The sequence below is a fragment of the Brienomyrus brachyistius genome, chromosome 6 (genome assembly GCF_023856365.1).
Source record: "Brienomyrus brachyistius isolate T26 chromosome 6, BBRACH_0.4, whole genome shotgun sequence".
Taxonomy (NCBI): Eukaryota; Metazoa; Chordata; class Actinopteri; order Osteoglossiformes; family Mormyridae; genus Brienomyrus; species Brienomyrus brachyistius.
In genome coordinates, this window is record NC_064538.1 from 8,494,501 (window position 1) to 8,514,705 (window position 20,205).

Consider the following 20,205-nt stretch of genomic DNA (forward strand, 5'->3'; position numbering starts at 1 on the left):
AGTGTGTCCATGGTGGACGCTGGGTTGCTGCTTATCTTCTGTTGGGTTTGCTAATAACTGGTCTTGGATGGATGGCTATGCAGATGTTGTATCACATCTGAGCGCCTTTACACTTCACGTTTCTGTTCATTTCAGTGGGCGGTACCTTAGACGAGGCTGTAAACTGTAAGTTACTACAGCGACTTAGGTTGTTTTATGCGTATGTTGGTTGTTCCATCTGCCACTGTGTTTCAAGCTTTATTTTTTATTGTTTGATTGTGAATTAATGTATCTTATATAGCAGCGTTTCTGCATGTGCAGCTGTTTGCTCTCTCAAACTGTCTGGGCTGGTGTTTGCAGCATTTGCCCTTTTTAAACTGTCATTGTGTCATTCAGACAAGTGTGTTGTTAATACTTCATTGGAGTTTCATTGGACCATAGAAGTGAATATTAGTTGTTTAAAGTGAAGTGGCTCATGCTTGTATGCTAGAGCTAAGGCTAGCCGGAGCAATATTTTTTGATAATAACAGGGAAAAGCGTGTTGAATAGGAGAAGCTGGTGTTGTGGTATCACAAGTGAGACGTCGTCTGCAAGAGGGCAATGCCTTTTTCGCTTTTTGACATATTAATATCAAAGCTGTTTCTGTTAACACAGTTTAATTATTTTGTGGTGAAAGGCCAAATGTACATCGTTCTAAGGCTTAATAATAATTCTAAAGCCGGTTCTTGGGTGTAAGCAGCTTCTTAAATATATATAGTCTAACCTGTATGGTTACGATTATAGAAATATTGTTATTCCAGAAAAGAGCAGCCCTCCAGGAATGGCCACTTAACTGTAGTGGAGGGGTCTGTGTGCCTCCATGGTTCGAGGATCTATAGTATGGGGGTAATCACACTGGCTAGGGTCTCCTAAGGTAAATTGGTCCTAGGTGAGTGACCAGGCTAAGTGCGATTCAGATGTCCCCCATGGAACCCAAGAACAAGGATCATGTGACTTTCCTGGAAAATGGAGACTGGGGCCTCGCCCTGGAGCCAGGCCAGGGGGGCAGTTCATAGGCGAGTGCCTGGTGGTCGGACCTCTACCTATGGGGTCCAGCCAGGCAAAGTCTGAATGAGGGCCTCTTGTGGGCCCATCACCTATGTGGTGATCAGGTGTAACGTGGATCGGGTTACATCCAACTCGGGGCCATGGTAGATCAATCTCTGGATACCGAGTATCTGTATTACTGGAGTAAGGCAAACACAGTCTCTGCACGTCTCCTTGTGGTGTTTAAGGTGCTCTTGCCAGGAACCTTAAATGCGGGGTAAAGAAATAACTATGGATATAAGAGTGATTATTGCTACATATTTGCGACTATACTTGGTAGTACAGAACACAGGATTGAGTATAACTACACACCGAATTTGATGTACCTAGTCTCCCGTGAGCCTAAGCTAGTGCAGGAGGTAGCGAGATAATGTCAAGTCGGGTTCACCTCAATTCATAATCTGGGCCCTGGACCCAAACTCCTCAAGAGGGGCGGGAAGCCATTACAGAGATACCCCGTGTGTCTTTACTCATAGTCCCCAGCAGGACTTTCATTTCATTCCTACCATCAGGAACACAGCTGCCAAAGTCAGCAGGGACACAATCCACCCGAACGACAACCTTTTCACCCGACTCAGGCCTGGAAAGCACTCCTGCAGTCTCCCAAAGCAGAGCTACTGCTCCTCTGCATCGACAGAAACCTGCTGGGGTGGTTTGGGCAGCTGTCTCCCGGACGCCTCCCTGGGGAGGTACCTCGGGCACGTCCAACTCTGAGGAGACCCCAAGGCAGACCCAGGACACGCTGGAGAGATTATATCTCTGGGCTGGCCTGGAAACACCTTAATATTCCCCTGGTGGAGCTGCAGGACGTGGCTGGGAGAGGATGGTCTGCTTAGACTGCTGCCCCCGCAACCTGGCCCAAAACGAGCCGTAGAAGATGAGTTAATGAAGAAAACATTACCCAGTACCTTTCTTGTTATAGTATACATTTTTGTCAGTATTTTATTTTTGCACACAAGTTTTGCAGTGCTTAGCTTTGCTGGACGAGCATGGGAATCCCTTTTATTAATTAAGCTGTCTTTGCACTATGATCATCTTATTCCATAACTGGGAATGTGAGAATAGTGCAGTGATGTTTTCTAAAAGATCTGCAGCCATCTGTAAGCTGCCCCAGTGCAGCCACATCAACAACAGTTTGCAGATGAAGTCAGACTGTTGTGTGTCCTTCCCCTGCACCAGTATAGTTCTGGGTCACCATCCTGGGGGAAACACTAAGATGAGCTGGGCTCCATCAGCCCGCCTTATTCCATTTACATACGTAAAAAGCACGCTGAAAATCTTTTTGGTCTCAGTGTCTTGCCGTATAGGTCACTGGCTTTATTACGTGACCAGCTTTGTTAAAGCCTTCGTATGAATTTCTTGCAGGTACTCCAGGCAAGCTGAGGAATCTGAACTGCCCATAGTGTTGTGTGTCCTGTGCTGTCCTGGCGCCCCTCTCAGGGTGTCCCCTGCTTTGTAGCCTGCACCTCCTGGAATAGCCTTTGTACCAGATACTGCACCTTAATACCTGAACACAGCATGCTCTTAGCTTATCGCTCCGTTTTAGCATTTTGCTTTGTTTGTGTGGGCACACCGGCTACCCCTGAAGCAATGCTATGGGCTCTCATCATGCTCCCAAACCCAAGTGGCCCCTTGCCACCTCACTGATGCTCCATCGCCCCCAGAAGAATCCATTCCTGATTCATCAAGTGATTGCAGCGCCAGAAAGGCCCCTCAGCAGATCAGGTAAGAACTAGCTATCATGGGCGGGAGATCGAGGGTTCTGTTACCATCTGTGCCACGGCACCAGTGACTCAACAGCCCTGGAGCAAAGTCATTTACCTTGACAACAATCCTAAACGTCTGCAATGAAAGGTCTGCAAGCTGTTGTGGAAAAGGGCATCAGCTGAAATACAACAATGATGAAGACAGACAGGCCTGACGTTGCACAGTATTGAGTGCCCGGTGTGTAGATCTTTGCAAAGAGCCAGAAGATGAAGATTCTTCCAAGTGCAGGTCACAGTGTTACACAAACACACTTACGCCAAGGAAGTTCTGTGGAATGGAATCGGGTGATTTGTACCACAGTCACTCCTGATATGTCACAGACCGTGCTCTGACTGCAGAAGGGCACAGAACATGTAGAATCTCCAGAATCATTCACCCTGCTGTGACTCCCCTGACACGCATGCTTCTTTAGCCTTTTGTTAAAAACACCAGTGCTGCACACACAAGTGTGAGGCGGAAACGCCGTCTTCTAATTATAGCTGCCGCTATTCATTTGCATATATTTTAAACTCAAATCAGTGTCGGAGACATTGAGTTCTGTTCCTCTGGAACACAAACAGGGATTGATGAAGGATGCTTTGAATTTTCTGTTGTTTTATAAGATTCAATATGTAACGGAAATGAGGTTTTACAAGCCTGTTCATACTATTAACCATTTTTTTCAGTTCAGTTCTTCTCCCTCAGCATTACTTAATTTTGTTTTCATTCATTCTTAGCTTAGGTTGAAAAATAAATTGTTATATTTGATTGACACTCTTGCTGATATTCTTCCCTTTTACCGTATGCTTTTATAGTACGTCGTGTAGTTTGACTTCTTGGTGGTAATCTTTTATTAGTTTATCTGAGAATTGTACACAGACACCGGAGCACACATTTCATGCTGTTGTTGATTATAGCCTTACAATGATGCATTGTTGGGCTTTCAACATGTTAGTAGAGGAAAAAAATCCAAACTTTTTCAATTCTGATGGGCCAGTTCTGTAACTTGTCTTTGAATTTGCTATTGTTCACTCGCAAAGACTTTCCTGCATGAATACAAAATACTCTAGTGCCCTGTACTCCATGTACCAGGCCTCGAGTGGCAATCTTTGTTGTTGTCAGATTACCAACTGAGCTGACCTCTATTGATAAACATCTCAGTCGGTAACAATTTTTTTTCCACACAAAAGACTGAATATTATTGTTATAGATATGAATGAAGGTGAATTTAGTGGGTAAAATATTAAAATACATGGATGGTAGACCTAAAGTTATTAAAACTCATTGAACTGGATATACATTCAATTATCAGCAGGTCTGCTATTTCCAATCATAACCCAGCAGCACAGATATACTAAAGCCTATGTCTCTTCAGAATTAAATTGAGTTAATTAAATTTTAAGACACACTAGATGTATAACATGAAACTATTTATTCCCGTAATTTGAGTCTGCCAGCACACTGACCTGTACTCCAAACGGTTGAAGTCTATTTGCCGCCTTTGAATAAACAGGACTCAAGACACTCCTGATGCTAACTAGAGTACGAGTGGACAACTCCCAAGGGCCGTTTCTTATCCGCTGCAGCACTCATCACTTGGCAATCGCTCATTTGCGAAAAGGTGCTAATGGCTGTTTTTGGTTGTGCTGCTGAGCCAGGCAGGGATGAAACATGGAATCGTTTTATGCAGCCTACACGTTCTTTACGCAGGGTCAGACAGAAACAGATGCATCACATTCATTGTCACAGGCAAACAGTGAGACAGTATGAATGTTGCTCCTGATAGACTTCAATGGCGAAGCTTTTACGCGGTGATCCGAAAATCTCCTTCTGCTAGTAAGAAGAGCCAGGTATGCTGCCCTTTACTACCAGCAGAATAACATCCAAGATCAACTCCACCCCAGAGCTTCCAGACCGGGGCTAAATTGAGCAAAGATGATGGAAAACGGCAGGCTCAGAATCCTGGATGCCATTATTGTCAATTTTCCCACAATCCCACACACAGTTTTGTCCTTCAGTCTGTGAGCTTTTACCTTTGATTCCTCTGAGCCTTCTGACATCACAATATAAAAAGGGCTCACAGCTACTGTACAATATAAATACCTTAATGATAACTAGTCACACTTATTTAAGATTGTGTTTTACATTAATGATGTCGTACTGCTGCTCTGTTATTGGCTGCTAAATTCTATTATCAATTGTAATACATGAATATTTATTATTATTGAAAGAACAGAATAGCCTATAGTTCTTGCATGATTTTAATAACGCCAAAGCAATCAAGAATTAAAGCAATATAGAAAACAACACCTGCAAAATGTAATACTCTGCTAATTCTTAACAGTTTTAGTTAAAACTAATCGTTTTACTTAAAACTCCTAATCATTTTAGTTAGAATAACACAGCCACAGATTTTGAGAAGGCAATTCTGTTATGCTGGCAAACATCAAATGTTCTGTATAATAAGTTAATCAATCAGAAAAAATATTTACTGGGATAAAGCACATACAGATATTAATCTCACCATAAAACTACGACTGTAAGCAAGATGGAAACATTGTGGAAATTCAGGACTGTGGCGACTAAAACATTTCATGTTGTGCTTATGTTTCTATGCAAATGTGGGTATTCGCCTGTCATAAATCACTCTAACGATCCCTTCCATGAGCATAAGTGCACAATAACGTAACAATAATGAAGAATACCTGTGTTATGCAGAGTAAAATAAATCAATGGGGAAGACTCATCTCCTACAATGGAATTTATGCATCCTGTTTTTTAAACATAATATATATATATATATATATATATATATGTGTGTGTGTGTCAATTGGATAAAATAATTTAAGAGTATTAGATGTCCAGCTTCGATGTGGTACCTCCTAATTTCCACATACAACATCAAGGAAATTATAATCTCCTTTAAATCCAACATAAGGTCAATACAGAGTTTTTGGACCAAGTAAAATTGGTCACAAAGTGTTAAACACAGAGTCATAGTGGCAAGGTCATTGCTGTAATACGGAGAGCATGCAATGAAAGGAAAAACAGGAAATGACTGAACAGGGAAACCTGAATGTGGAATCTCATGATTTAGCACATGCTTGACTGCAAAACTGACAAATGTGAGCTCAAACAGAGAACCACGATTAGCCTCATTAATTCGGAAATTAACTTGCCTTGGCTTGATTCAGAATATCTATGAAATTAAATTACAACTAACCTCATGCACCCTGCTGAAGAAATGATGCCCTTCTGTATTAATAGTACATGGGTCTGCTTCTTTGTATTTAGGAGAATTTGCCATAAATCCCAATTTAATCCTAATTTTTGAATTGATCAGACCGACCGAAAACTGAATATTAATTCATGGGAATCTAAACTCGAAAATAACAAATATTTCATACTAATGCCATTTACTTAACAAATAGCTATAAAACACCCAATGTTGCCAAATAAAACCTAATTGCTCTCTTGTGCTCAGTACAGGTAACTGGTTACACCACTTTAACAGCAATGACTGCAACCAATTTCTGCTGATTATTCCCCCATAGCACCGTGGAGGCATTACGGTACAGTCCTCCCTGTAACTAATTCTGCTAATCCACTGTCATTTGAAATATTTTCTGTGGGGATCAAGTCGTTCTGCTGGCTTAGTGTGCTGCCCTCTTAACTCATAACCCCAGGGCTTCCGGCTTTGACTCCTGCCGCATCTACATGTGTGTGGAGTTGTGCTTTCTGCAGGTACTCAGACATCTACCATTGACGCGATGATGTGTCATTGGGTGAGCTGGTGTCAGTGATTGTGTGAGCAGGGATATATGCCCTGCGCTGCCAGGGATAGGTCCCAGGGCAATGTCCCTTCCCCCCAAGTTGACCTTGTGGTTGGAAGATGAATGAATGAAAAGTACGATTTTCACTTTCATTCAGCTTTAGATGTAGCAAGAAGTTAAGTTCTAAGAAGTTTTAATTTCAATGTCCCAATAAAGGTCCATCGATTATGAAAGTGGATGGGGCCCAAATCCGATCAGTTTATCAAATTATGCAAACAGTTCACCCTATTTGATTATCTTCTCACAAAAACAAATGACAGAAGCACATTTTCACAGGAATGTAGGGGATGAATTGCTTGACTTATCTCTATGTAAGGGGGATAGTCTTGTTGCTTGATCCTGGAGAAAGCTACATTACCTGACTGATTCCAGACGCGATCAGCAATAAATTGAAAAAGGATAATATGGCTGATGTGAATAAAAGCATCTGATGTTGGGCAATGCTTTTGGTCCGGCAGGTACACAAAGCAGCAGACTGAAAAACAATCAGACAGACATTAATCCACGGCAGACTGATTCTGGCAGTACAATTGGTTTTGTCACCCCAGAATGAGCAGTGAAGAGGGTAGATAACAAATGAAAGCACCGCTGGGCATATGTGCGCTTAAAATAGCTTTGAAAGAGAGGAAGTCAGGAGGTGTGTTAATTGATTCAGTCTTATAATGCCAAAATGGGACAAACCTTTTTGTTTTACACCTATCATTGCCCCAATTCTCATGTAATAAAAACACAAATACTGTTTGTACATCCTTCAAGAGGTAGCACTACACACATTAATGATGTCACAAATTTAAACTTAATAATAACATATCTAACAATAATTTAATATGCATACATAAAAAGGTTAATCACCTTGACGTGATCATACTGAAATTATACACCAATAATAATGAATTATTATTATGGTCTGTTTCTGCAACCGAGTAATCACATGTAATCCCTGGTTTGTCTATTTTCGGAAAAACACCAAACAGACTGCCAAACATCGAACGATCAATGCCTTTCGTGGGAAGTGATACTCTCTAGACGTCCAAGTACAATTGAAACCGAACAGTGCCAAAAAATGCCCTATAATAAATTATGACTGGATTTATTATTATCATTTATCATGTAGCGCAACCATCAACGAGTGTGTCTCCCCTGTGATTTATTATGTGACAGCTCAACCTGTAGGAGGCGATGATGACCTCTTCCATCTCTGTGTCAATAATGATGGCACCAGTGAGGCCAAAAGGCAATCACTTCATCCTCACAGCCGCTGCCACACACGCTACTCCATGCTCGATATCTTCTGTTTATCGCAACAGTCGACACTATTCTTGAAAGGCAACCGAACCAGGCTATAAATTTACACTTTATTCATTAGCATGCCCATAGCTTTGTCACTGAAACAGGAGAAGGAGCGCATTCGGCAGCCTGAACCTGGTAAGCCCAAATCCTTAATCCCTATTCTACTTATTTCAGGCTATGCGAAATTAACCCATCTCCGCTTACAAGACTAAATTACCAGAGGACCCCATGAAAATTAAAGAAGGCTTATGTCGCTATTAACGTCCATTCCCTCCCATTATCCCCACCTACACTATCGTCCTATGTTGATCGGGCACAAAAACATCACCATTTCTCCCTCCTGTCCTGCGGAACCTGTTAGGCGTGACAGAGGGTAACGCTGTAGGTTGTGACTTGGGCCAGAGTCTGAAGCTTGTGTCATCTGTGTTTATCCATCTCTTTCCTCACGCGCCTCTCATTCAGGTTGCTGGGACTCGCCAGGTCCACTGCAGAGAACTGGACATGTGCCATTCCGTCCGATTTGAATGCATGACCTATCACTGATGGGCCTGCCAGGGCGTGATGCCTAATGCTGCTCCCATCTTAGAACACTTTATCGCCTAACGATATCTGTCACGTTTTTTTCAGCTGCCCAAATACAACAAGCATCTCTCTCACTGCAGATTCTCATGCACACCTGTGAAAGATCAGACGTGAAAGCCGTGATATTCGGGATTTATTTTGCAGATTAGCTGGAAGACAACCAAGCGGGGGAAATAAAGGGGGCTTTTTCTGCCGCGGCTAAGGCAAGAATGCTAAATCACCAGGAATGCTGTTGTACATTTGCGCACAAAGTCTACAAACCGCCCCAAAAATGCTGCAGATTTCTTCTTAATCCTGAGCAAATGCGCCGCATCTGACAACTCTCCCATTAAGGCTAATCCACCTGTTTCTAAGCGTGTTAAGCGCAAAGCCTAGTGCAGCTATAATCAGGTGCTGGAGATAATTGCGGCGGCTGGGATAATCTGGCAGGCTGGCACATGTGAGGAGCTGCGGCCCAGCCGTTCACTGGATAGAGCGTAAAAACGTGCAGTGGGGGCAGGCGGTGGGGGATGCGGGCGACAATAAAAAATTCCACTGCAAGGACCTTCCGGGACGGAGCGAGGTTAAAAGCAGGCGCCTGTTGCCATGCTGCTCCTGCTCTCACTCTCGGGTGTGTTTAGCGACAGACCTGAGGAGACCTGCTGCTTCGCCCTCTCAGCATGGTGGAGGCTGGCGGGAGTCATGCAAAGCCACAGGGGCGGGCAGAGGGACCACAAAGTCCCGGCAGAAAATGAGCAAATGAGCGCAGGATCGAGGGCTGCAGTGTGAGAGATGTTCATTTCAGATGCAGGGTTAATCCAGAGGTAATTATACTGTGCCAGCCCAATTATCACATTCTTTTAAGGACTGCGAGGAAAGGTCTTGAGATTAAACATGCAGATGCAAGCCGAGGCATGCATATTCTACTACTATAAACAGACCATAGCCAACAAGCAGATAAATAAGTATTCAAGAAATAATATTCTACATTTACAATAACTAAAAGCACATATTTGTCTATTGTAAAGTTTATCATTATTTATTCAGATTATCATGTTTTTATTTTAGAAAGCCCTAATTAAACAAGGAATAAAACACAATACCTTTGAAAAACCTCTTTACATATATTGCATTAACTTTTACATTTACATAAAATATTTGGCAGTGACTTTTAAAAAGCCAGTGCAAAGGAAGATCACTTTGAGCTCAGACTGATGTCTATTATGTATAATGGGGGTTTAGCAGTTAAGATGCTGTTTCTGTGATCGGGAAGTTGTGGGTTTAAATCCCATGGTCAGCAGACTGATTTCACTGTTGTACCCTAGAACAAGGCCCTTAGACCTAGTTGCTCCAATGACTAGTTGTTTTTTTTTTGTCATCTGTATGTCATTTTGGATAAAAGTGTCCGTTAAAACCCCTTCAATGACCAGCAGGATAAAGGAGATAATGTGCCTAAACTGAAGCAAATCCTCTAAATCTAAATACAGCTTCTGCCTGATTTAATCATAGTCAAAACCACAACATCTACTGATTCACACGTCGTTCTACAGCCCAGATAACTCCACTGAATTTTACCAGTATTTATGTTTATTTATTTAATGCTTTTATCCAAAACCACATAGAATAAAGGGAAAGGCTACCATTTAAATTTGCAGCCTGGGATTCAAACCCACAACTGTAACACTGTTAGCACAGAGCCCAACTAATGGAGCTGCCAGATATCGCTGTCTTCATCAAGGCATGCTAACCGTTAGCATGCTAACCAACTAACTGAAATCTAAATTTTTTTATCAAACTTAAAACTGGTATGCTTGAGTGCTGCAGTCTTATACAGAAATAAAGCAACGCGCAGAAGGTTCTGTACTGTATGTACATTCAGTACGATACAACCAGTGAAAGACCACAAGTGCAAAAATTACAGCTCAGTACAACAGTGCGCAAGATGGCTTCTCTGAACTTGCAACAGGTCAGGGAGTACCTGGTGCTAGTCATATGTAACTAACAAAGCAGCCAACAAGTGTACACAGGTATTCAATCTATTAATTATGATCCAAGAGGAAGATAAATTGGGTAGAATACTTCAGGACTTGTTAAACTGGCCACCAGTTTAACACCAGTAATATGAACCTACAATGTAAACCAGTGTAAATCCTAAACATTTCGAATAGTAAAATAGGCTAAAAGTGCAACTGTTTTTTTCCCCCTATAAAAGTCCATATCAACCTTGCATCTTCCATAATTGCTTATGAAGGTGTGAGTCTACAGTACTAACCGACAAGCCGCCAAATCATATCAAACGCAGTTTAATTACTAAGCTCTGTTTGTTAGTTACTCCACTATCATCAATTATCCTATAATTGTATCAGATTGTTGTTGCGAAATGGCTGCCTGGTACGATAATTTAAAACAAGCTTTTTAAATTGACACATCTGCATATAAAAATCTTTATTGCATCTGCGCATATCATCAAGAAAAAATTGTGCTCGTAAAAAGATTGCCGGTGTTTTTTAATTTATAGTCATGTAAAAACCATTCCCTTAAATATTATTGCAATATATGTGTATGTGGCTTTTATATGCTAATTAAAAGGAGATATCATTAATGAGACTCGCATTGAAAGACTTACTTATCAGAAACCCATTTTTACATCCATCTTCCAACTGCTTATCCTGATCGGAAGAATAATGCATTTTAAGTAGAAGTAGAAGTAGATTTATAGAAGAACTTTATGAATAATCACATATACATGACCTAGTAAAGAAAACCATGATTCGAGGGTAAAAGATGGATGGGTGAAGATACACATGAAGAGGTAATGGAAAATAAGGATGCACCGATCGATTGAAGAGGGACTGAAAACTGAATTTTCACGCATATTGGAGCTGATGGGCAATCAGCCAATCAGTCTAATTACGACAGATTTTATGAGCCAATCAAGTTCTTTACTGAATAACGTTACCTTTTGTCCCAAGTCTAGCGGTGGGTCATATGGCGGTATTTTATTGTACCTGGTTACAATTGTGCCCACGATACACATTTCAGAGGTGTCGTAAGAATCATCGCACAGAACTACATTTACGTTTATTTAGCAGATACGTTTGTCCGCAGTGATGTACAAGTGAGGCAAATAGTTAAAACATTAAAAACATACGTGCTGTCGCAGAGTAAGTTACGCATAAATGCATTCAATGAATGCCAAATTACAAGTGCACTACTTAACACTATTAATATAACGACAGAATAAACTGGGGAAGAGCCTGTCACAATACCTGTGTGTTCGGAGGCTGCAACAAAAGTAGGCTAACAACAAAAACAGACAATTGTGAAACAAAGCAGGTTCAGCCCGCAAAACATCTCTACGCTGTCTGTATATCTCACTTTTTTAATCAATTTAGTGGCTAATTGATCCTTTTTGACTAGTTACCAAACTTGGTGAAAAAACAAACTTTATATGCCATCACACTATCAAATTGTGTCACACGATAAAGAACACACAGTCCATAGTCCAAGTAAATACAGTCGTGAGCCGCATGACGACATTGTGGTCATCGACAGATCACATATACAACGGTGGTCCCATTAAATTTTGATGTAGCTGAAAAATCCCTATTCCGAAGATGTCGTAGCACAACACATTACTTCCATGTTTGCGGTGCCTGGTGTAAACAAACCTACTGTGCTACTCCTATCGCATAAAAGTTTAGCGCACAGACTTATGTACAGGACATACTACATAGGCCTAATACTTGATAATGACAATAAACAACTATGTTACTGCATGGTTTGTGTATTTACTATATTGTGCTTGTCATCGATATTTCACAGTGCACTCTTCGTACTTATAGAAAAAGGTGTTCTCTAGCATATATAGGTGGGTCATATGCTATACTGTACCATCTACGTTTGTGCAAGTACTGTTCACACACAAAAAAAGCAACGCATGACTGTAGTGATGTAGTGTAGTGTAGTGACCTCATAGCTGATGAGGAAGAACGGGTTCCGAAAAAGGTTCTGCTTTTATTGTGTATAAATGGTTTATATATGCCAAATCTGACGTCGACCAATCTATTGTAATTTGCAAACTTTGCAAAGATACCCTTTGTGCAACAGGTAGCAACACAACCAGACTTTTTAACTAAATATCATCCAGCCCAAATACGTACTGAATATACATTATACCATTCTACATATATGATTATTCAGTTGAAGAGCCTTCTAAATGGCTCTCATAATCACAGCTATTCTCTGTAAACAGGGCTTTCACTGCTATTAGTTTGTTGTTTATTAGGGTCAGTTATGGGGCCTTTTGTCCTATTTTTCGTTTCTCCACTGTAAACAAAAAGAAGTATAGTAATGTACAAATAATGATCAATTTCAGAGAATGGATGTGTCGATACCTTCACCATTAACTAGAGTATTTACTTGAAATAATCAGTTTTGACTAGGGATGCACCAGTTGCATTTTCCATTGCTGATTCTGATTGCTGATTTCTTTTAAGGCTGACCTGCCGATACTGATTCTGACCAATTCTGATTTTCTTAGTGTAATGATAATTTCCAGACTGTGCGTTTTAAAAACTCTTTTAATGAACTTAGCATTCTGCAGCAAAGAATTTGATATAACTATTTTTAAATAAAGTTGGCTCCACAAATGTAGCGTCAAATTGGGTGTTCTAAATGTTTTTGGGGTAGTTCCCCCATGGACAACTTTAACGTCTTCCTTCCACACAACAGACATGTTTCCCATTAGTGTTTTACTTCACTTATAAAGCAACGTTAGTGACGGGGGAAAGGGGCTGGATGCCCCACTGCGGACGGAGACTAAGGAGGGCGATATGGCCAAAATGTCATATCAAGATACTTTTGGTTATAATCACATCCACAATATAGGTCGCAATTTTTTTGGAATGTATATAGTAATGTTAATTAATACTCATGTTATGTTTATATAGCAGTTTTAATCACAAAACATCACGCATATTTTAAAACAAATGTACTTTCATCATAGAATACTAAAGATTTCTCCTTTTCCAATAAAAAATAAAGCCCATCAATCCAAATATTCCAAAAAGCAGTTGGTGAAACTAGTTTTAAAAAAAATTACTGATAGGAGTTCAGGTACCTAGTACCAACTCCAATTCTACTGACGATTGCAAATCGCAATACATTAACTAAGCATTCCTTGTAGGAACATATAATCAAGCCAAAAAACATCCGATCCCACCTTTTGCAATCTGCAAAAGGAACTAAAACCTTTTTGATTGCCAGAAAAATGACGATATGTACAAATGCCCTTCCTTCAAAGGTTAGAATCCATTTTATTAACGGTCTATACTGGTTCAGTCTGGGATGGAGCTCCAATTCAACCAGTCCTCATAAGGCAGTAAATTAATTTTAAAGAAATCATGCCTGTGAAGGTTGTTCCTCTGCACGCTACGTATATCAGGTCCCTTCCCTGGCCATGGAACCAATGTGTAAATGTAATCAAGTACATGGCATAAATTACATGGTGGATGACACTATAAGCTTTTCTGTAGGAAATGATAATTAGTAGGAGGAGCGGATCGTACCAGTGCCATTGTTTATAAGGTACCTGTCTAACTGTCAGGCTATTTTCGGTTCACAGAAAGCTTTTATGCAACGGAGCACAGCAGATTATGTAAATAAACCAAAAATACGACCAAAAGGGACCTTAAAAAAGAATAGTCAAAGATAATTTCATGCAACATAACACTGAAGTTTCTTGGAGAGTCATGTGGCTTCCTTGGATGGTGTGTTTTAAAGGTTTCTCCCTTGGAAAGTGTGTTTTAACCACAGCTCCCTCGAGGTGGACATGATAACGCTCTTTGCTTTGTGAGGACACGGGGCAGAATGCAGATGAACTGGCCCATATCCTCTTCTCAAATGCCTCTGAGAAAATGCTCCCGGACAAGACTATTTTTATCTTGGTGGTCTGTGTGGGTGCACACACTTGTGCTTTCACCGGAAAAAAAAAATACCAGGGCGGGTAAATGCCGATAGGTAAATGCTGAATTATTCATGAGATGCGAGGCATTTAAATCACAAAAAGTAGTGTGTGTTTAGAGCACACATTAAGGAGTGATTCCACCAGAAAGGAGGAAAACGGGCTGTAATCCATCACACAGCGACTGCCACGTTCTCCATCGCCAGTGCTTTGTTTCCGGTTAGCGCAGGACGCAAAGCCCACCCAGGAGAATGTCCTCCTCTGATCAGTGCATACCCCTGGCGGTCTCGCTGCTCAGCACACCCCGAGTTCCCTGTACAGGCATCAACAGAGCTAATGAAACATCGCGTCCAATCCCAGGTAAGCGGCACGGAGAATGTCAGGAAGTATTAGTCAGCGGATACAGCAGATCTCGCCCACTTATGCCCCTTGCGCTTTATTGACGACTCTTTACGTAATGAGGGCACTGGATGATTCTCAAATGCAATGTGAGATCACGGCAACATGTCGATTGTCAGGCTGTCGACTTGTTCGCTTGGTTTCTATCAGTACAAAGCAAAATATGAGGATGGAATCGCCATAACCATACTGAAGATTTTTCAGAAGAGAATACAAAGCTATTAAAAGACCTAAAATATTGTAGGTTATAAGTCAAATATGTGACACCTGCATGTGACCCTTTAGAAGATTCTGAAAAAAATAAAAAGTTCTTTGTCCAGACCCTTCACAGTTACATAATTTCATGCGCTAACAGGTGGCTGGAATAGCTGGCACTAACAGAAGTGTAGTGGCTTCTTACGTTCTGACATTTCGTATGAAGCGTGAATATACTTGCTAGGCACACAAATTCATTAAAAATCGATAAACTTAACTAACCCATCAATAAGAATAATTATTATAAATAATAAACAAAAAATTATATATATATATATATATATATATATATATATATATATATATATATATATACACACATATATAATTTTTTTTTCCTCCTAAAAACCATAAAGTGCAGCAAAGGCACCAATGCACAGCTTAATCTCTTCTATCCCAGATTAAAAAGTACAATTCAACAGAATAAAATGAACTGGCAGAGATAAAAACTCAAAAAAGGATTTGAAGCCTGGGTGTCCACACATCCGTACAGTAATTTCTATCCCCTGGAAACATATAAATGATTGAAGCTCAATCCCTGATCACAGCGTGGTTACAAACATAGTTAGTGAAGGAGATTCATAGTGTGTGGGTGTGAGAAAGGCAGGGAGGGGGAGGGAGGGTGATAAATAAAAGGAATATACAGAAAGAGCAGACTGTCAAGCCTGTTTATTGGAATCACTGATCCATCCCATAATCCGTGTCTTGTTTAAGGGGTGAAAAGAGCGCTTCCCTAAAACCTTGGATCGCCAATGTGGATTCCATTTATTCGTACCATACTGAAGTCAGGTTTTTTTGCTTTTTGCCAACTCCCCTGGAGCCAAACAGACACTTTTCAGACAAAGTGCAAATGGGATATTGAGAGACAGACAAGCAAGAAAAAATTAGGAAACAGATCCTCTTACCCCAGGGTCGTCATGGTGACGATGGTGTACCAGAAGGAAGCTGGAATGCTGGTAAACTTGCTGGAGGTGGAGCCCTTCTCTGCGTAGAACATGACGGTGGCGAAGATGATGATTGCCATGGTGAGGGAGAAGAGGAGGAAGCCCAGCTCTGAGGCGCAGCTCTTCAGGGTGTAGCCCAGGATGCGTAGGCCCTGAGAGTGGCGGGAGAATTTGAAGATCCGGAAGACGCGGAAGACCCTCAGCGTGACAAAGGCGCCGCTCACATCTTCGTTGTTCGTCATCACCAGGCCGATGTAGTAGGGCAGGATGGCCACCACGTCGATGATGCTCATCACGCTACGCATGAATCGATAGCGGCTGGGTGCAGCAAAAAGCCGCATCAGGTATTCCACGGTGAAGATCATGACGCAGGCTGTGTCAATGCAGAAAAATGCTACAGTGTACCTCTCACCGCAGGGCATGTCTTTCTGATTGGGGGTGGATCCACAGGGCACAGTCTCAACCACATTGGTAATGACAGAGACGGCAATGAAGAAGCCAGTGACATAGTAGAAGACCAAGGCCATGGTGCTGGTGTGGGGGTTCTCGAACGCACGCCACATGGTCTCACGGAATGTGACATTAGGCTGCTTGCTGTCCTTGTTGTCCTCCTGGTCATCCATGAGGCGCTCCGCGTTCTCCCGTTTGCGGTCCTTGTACTCTTCGTAACAACAGTCGCCGATGATCTCGGGAATGATGCCGAAAAAAGCCAGCTCCTCGTCATAGGACGAGATGCACTCATAGCGAGGGTAGTGCAGCTTTCCAGTTCGGTAGAAGTTTAGGACACAGCGGAAGACGTCAGGGTCACGGTCGAAAAAGTACTCCTTCGTCTCCTCATCATAGAAGAACTCTTTTTCCGAGCTACCAAGAAGCGTATCTGGGTAGCGGTCCAGGGTGTTCTTCCAGGTCTGGAAGCGACGCCCACTGACATTCAGGACAATTAGCTCGTCTTGCCGCTTGTTCTTCTCAGCGGGAGCCATGGGCATGGGCAGGTTGGCCACTGGCATCCAGCCGATGGCTGCAGCCCTGGCAAAGGGGAGCCATGCTGCTACTCCCGCTGCCATGGTAACTTTGGCTATGGGCAAGGGCAACGGGGCACCCTTTTTTAAATCAGTGTATCTTCAGATCAGTAACCATCTACGTAACGAAAAAAAAAAACACATACAACAAAGTCATGTAAAGCCAAGTCTCTAAGGTAGTTGTTAATAACCGATTCAGGCTGTTGACATTCGCAGTCACTACACAACATTAAACATTATCATACCCCCGCAACAAACAAGTAATTTGCTAGCAGAGTCTCTGTATCCTCCAAAGTACAATTATATCCTGACTAGACTACAACATGGTGTGAAGGTTATGTTCTGTACCAAGAAACATTGAAAAAAAAATCTAACTATGTGTAAAACACAGGCTGTGACTCAAAAATCATAAAGGTTTAATCTTAGAGGTGTAAAACTTGCTACAGAATAATATTGAGTAGCTGATCAAATATTCATTTCATTTTATGGACAACGCATTATAGTTCTACAACTTTGCGGCTTTCGGTGAAAGCACAGATCTGCTGAATGAGTAACACTCCTTTACAATTAAAAAATGGTAGATGATTATATGGACTCATTTACGTTGACATTTTACTGATTACTGCTAGGCTATAAAGATTAATTTGTAATGACGTGTATTATTATGGAGTTTCGAAAAGACAAAACGTGAAGCGTGTTATACAATTGCTAAATGTTTATTGCCTGTAACTATAATAATCAAATTTAAAATGTATATAAAACCATACAACAATCGTTGAATAATTGTTCTCCAAATGTCTTTCTCGGTGTAACTTCAAAAAGCATAAAACGATATATGTTTTAGAGCTTTCAAAAACAGTATTAAGTTTTTTTTTTTATGAATACAAACAAGTAGAGATTCAATCGAAGAGGTCTGAAACCTGTTGAGCCAACACAAGTACTGAAATGCGGGGAGTCTTAAGATCAGTTTTGTTGCCATACAGCAGCTCTCTTCCGCTACTGTGTTGTCTGTCTAAAATCCAAAATACGTGCATTTTAACGTTTACACGCATGTTTACCTTTACACATTTATAAACAATGTTTATCCGTGTCGAATGTAAAGATATATACATACGCACGCTTTTTACGATTTAAAGTGTAGTAAATAAACATCTATGGTGGATCTGTCTGTATTCATTTTGTCAAATATCCAAACAAAAACAAGTGATAATTTCATTAATTGAACGTACGGTTAGTGTAAAAAAAATCACGCAGCGCGTCAGGAAAACCTAGTTTTTTAAGTATTGCGCTGCTGCGTCAAAGCAGCAATAAGACAAGTCTGTCTACATGATACATAGATACCAGCTTTTTAACTGATGATAAATTTCCCTTCCCACAACTAAAATAAAATAACCAAAGAAAATGATCTTACTTTGCAAAGTGTTTCTTCGGAGGGGTAAGCTGTTGCTTCGTTCTTCGCAGTTATCCAAGTCTGTTGGGATGTCGCAAAAATGAAGTTATTATTAGCCTATTATCTAAACGGTTAATGCAGTTAATAGATGAAAACGCCGTCACTTCTTATTTCTTCCACCCTCGCTGTTTAGAGTTCTTTTCTCATTTAACAGGTCACGATTCCGGCGCTTGAGATCATTCCTTCTGCACTATGGACCAGGAGGGCAGCCCGGAACCGCAGGCTTTCCTGGCGACCCCTTGATGACTGACTGCTGCATGCGATGATGATGGACGGGATCGCGGTACTTCTGTTGCTCACGCCGCCGCTGCCTGCTCTCCCAGGCTCCTCGTCTCCCAGTCTCCTCGTCTCCCAGTCTCTCTCTCACACGCTCCCTCCCCTCCTCCTCCTCCTCCTCCTCTTTCCCTTGCGCGTAGCGCTCCTCCGAAAAAGCGCAGAACGAAAGAGACGCACTGAGGCACTGTCTGCTTACTTTAAACTCCGTGTCGCTGTATAAAACCCAGATACTTCTGTTTTGAAATGTACTGAGATATCACGATAATTTCCTTTGTATTTCATTTATGTGGTTTCCAACCCACTATTTATTCTCTTGGGGGATAAAATAGAAAAATGCCAGATATTTACTATTAGCGTTATTCACCGTCGATACTGAACAGTGATATTATTAGTGACATTACGGCTTATGTTTTCATACTTTACCGTAAATGTGAGCGGCTCTAAGGCCTTTGGACGTCTAGTAAACAGGTCTAGCGTTAGCGCTTGATTCAGTGTTTCAATGTCTTTGTGTTAAAGGGCTCTAAGTAATTGTATTCAGGTTATAACTAAAATAAAACAATTTATATACTATATGTTGTGTCTTGCTGTAATAACACTAAATAATCAAAATAACAAAAGGTCTAACGACGTGTCTTAAACAACCACAGAGAAATATATTTAATATTATATTTGTTTACTGATTCGTATCTTTAAAATCCGAGGTGAACATTTTCTCAGGTTAAGTCAGCTGGTCATCTAGCATAGCTAGGAAATTAGTATAGATGTAAGTAACTGGTTGATTCAGTTTTTACTTGTTTGATTCCTGTAGGTCTCCCGTAGATGCCATTAATACTTTATGGCTTACAATTATTTGGTGGAGTATTCTCCATTTGAGTGTGCATATATAGATGGATTGATGAGCTTTTTAACTCTGATTTTTGTTGCTCATCTAGGTTATTTCAGTTGTTAATTAGTTCAGCCTGGAGTCACTGGCATTGTTCTTCCATCTTTAGCAAGACGACTCAAATAACATACTGATCATCAGTATGCTCAGACTACATACTAATCATCAGTATACTCAGACTACATACTAATCATCAGTATACTCAGACTACATACTCATTATCAGTATACTCAGACTACATACTAATCATCAGTATACTCAGACTATAGTACATACTCATCATCAGTATACTCAGACTACAGTACATACTCATCATCAATATACTTAGACTACAGTACATACTCATCATCATTATACTCAGACTACATACTCATCATCAGTATACCAAAGGAGTGTAGTGGGCATCATGGCTGCCTCACACCTGTAGGACTGGGGGTTCCACCCTGGCTGAATGGAGGTTTCATGCTTTCCCCATGTGGTGCAGCTTTCTTCCCATAATGCAAAATATACAGTTAGGCA

General features: G+C 41.0%; 1 protein-coding gene across 1 annotated transcript in view; it reads right to left on the reverse strand.

The window, feature by feature from the left end:
* LOC125745264 (potassium voltage-gated channel subfamily D member 3-like) overlaps positions 1 to 18,902 on the reverse strand; it is a 111,425-nt gene extending 92,523 nt beyond the window's left edge. The window contains exons 1-2 of the mRNA XM_049017934.1: positions 18,489 to 18,902; positions 16,020 to 17,195 (exon numbers count right to left, since the gene is read on the reverse strand). Of these exons, the coding sequence (XP_048873891.1) occupies positions 16,020 to 17,122 (1,103 nt within the window). The 5' untranslated portion in view covers positions 17,123 to 17,195; positions 18,489 to 18,902. The remainder of the gene's footprint in view (positions 1 to 16,019; positions 17,196 to 18,488) is intronic.
* Between the last annotated feature and the right edge of the window lie 1,303 nt (positions 18,903 to 20,205).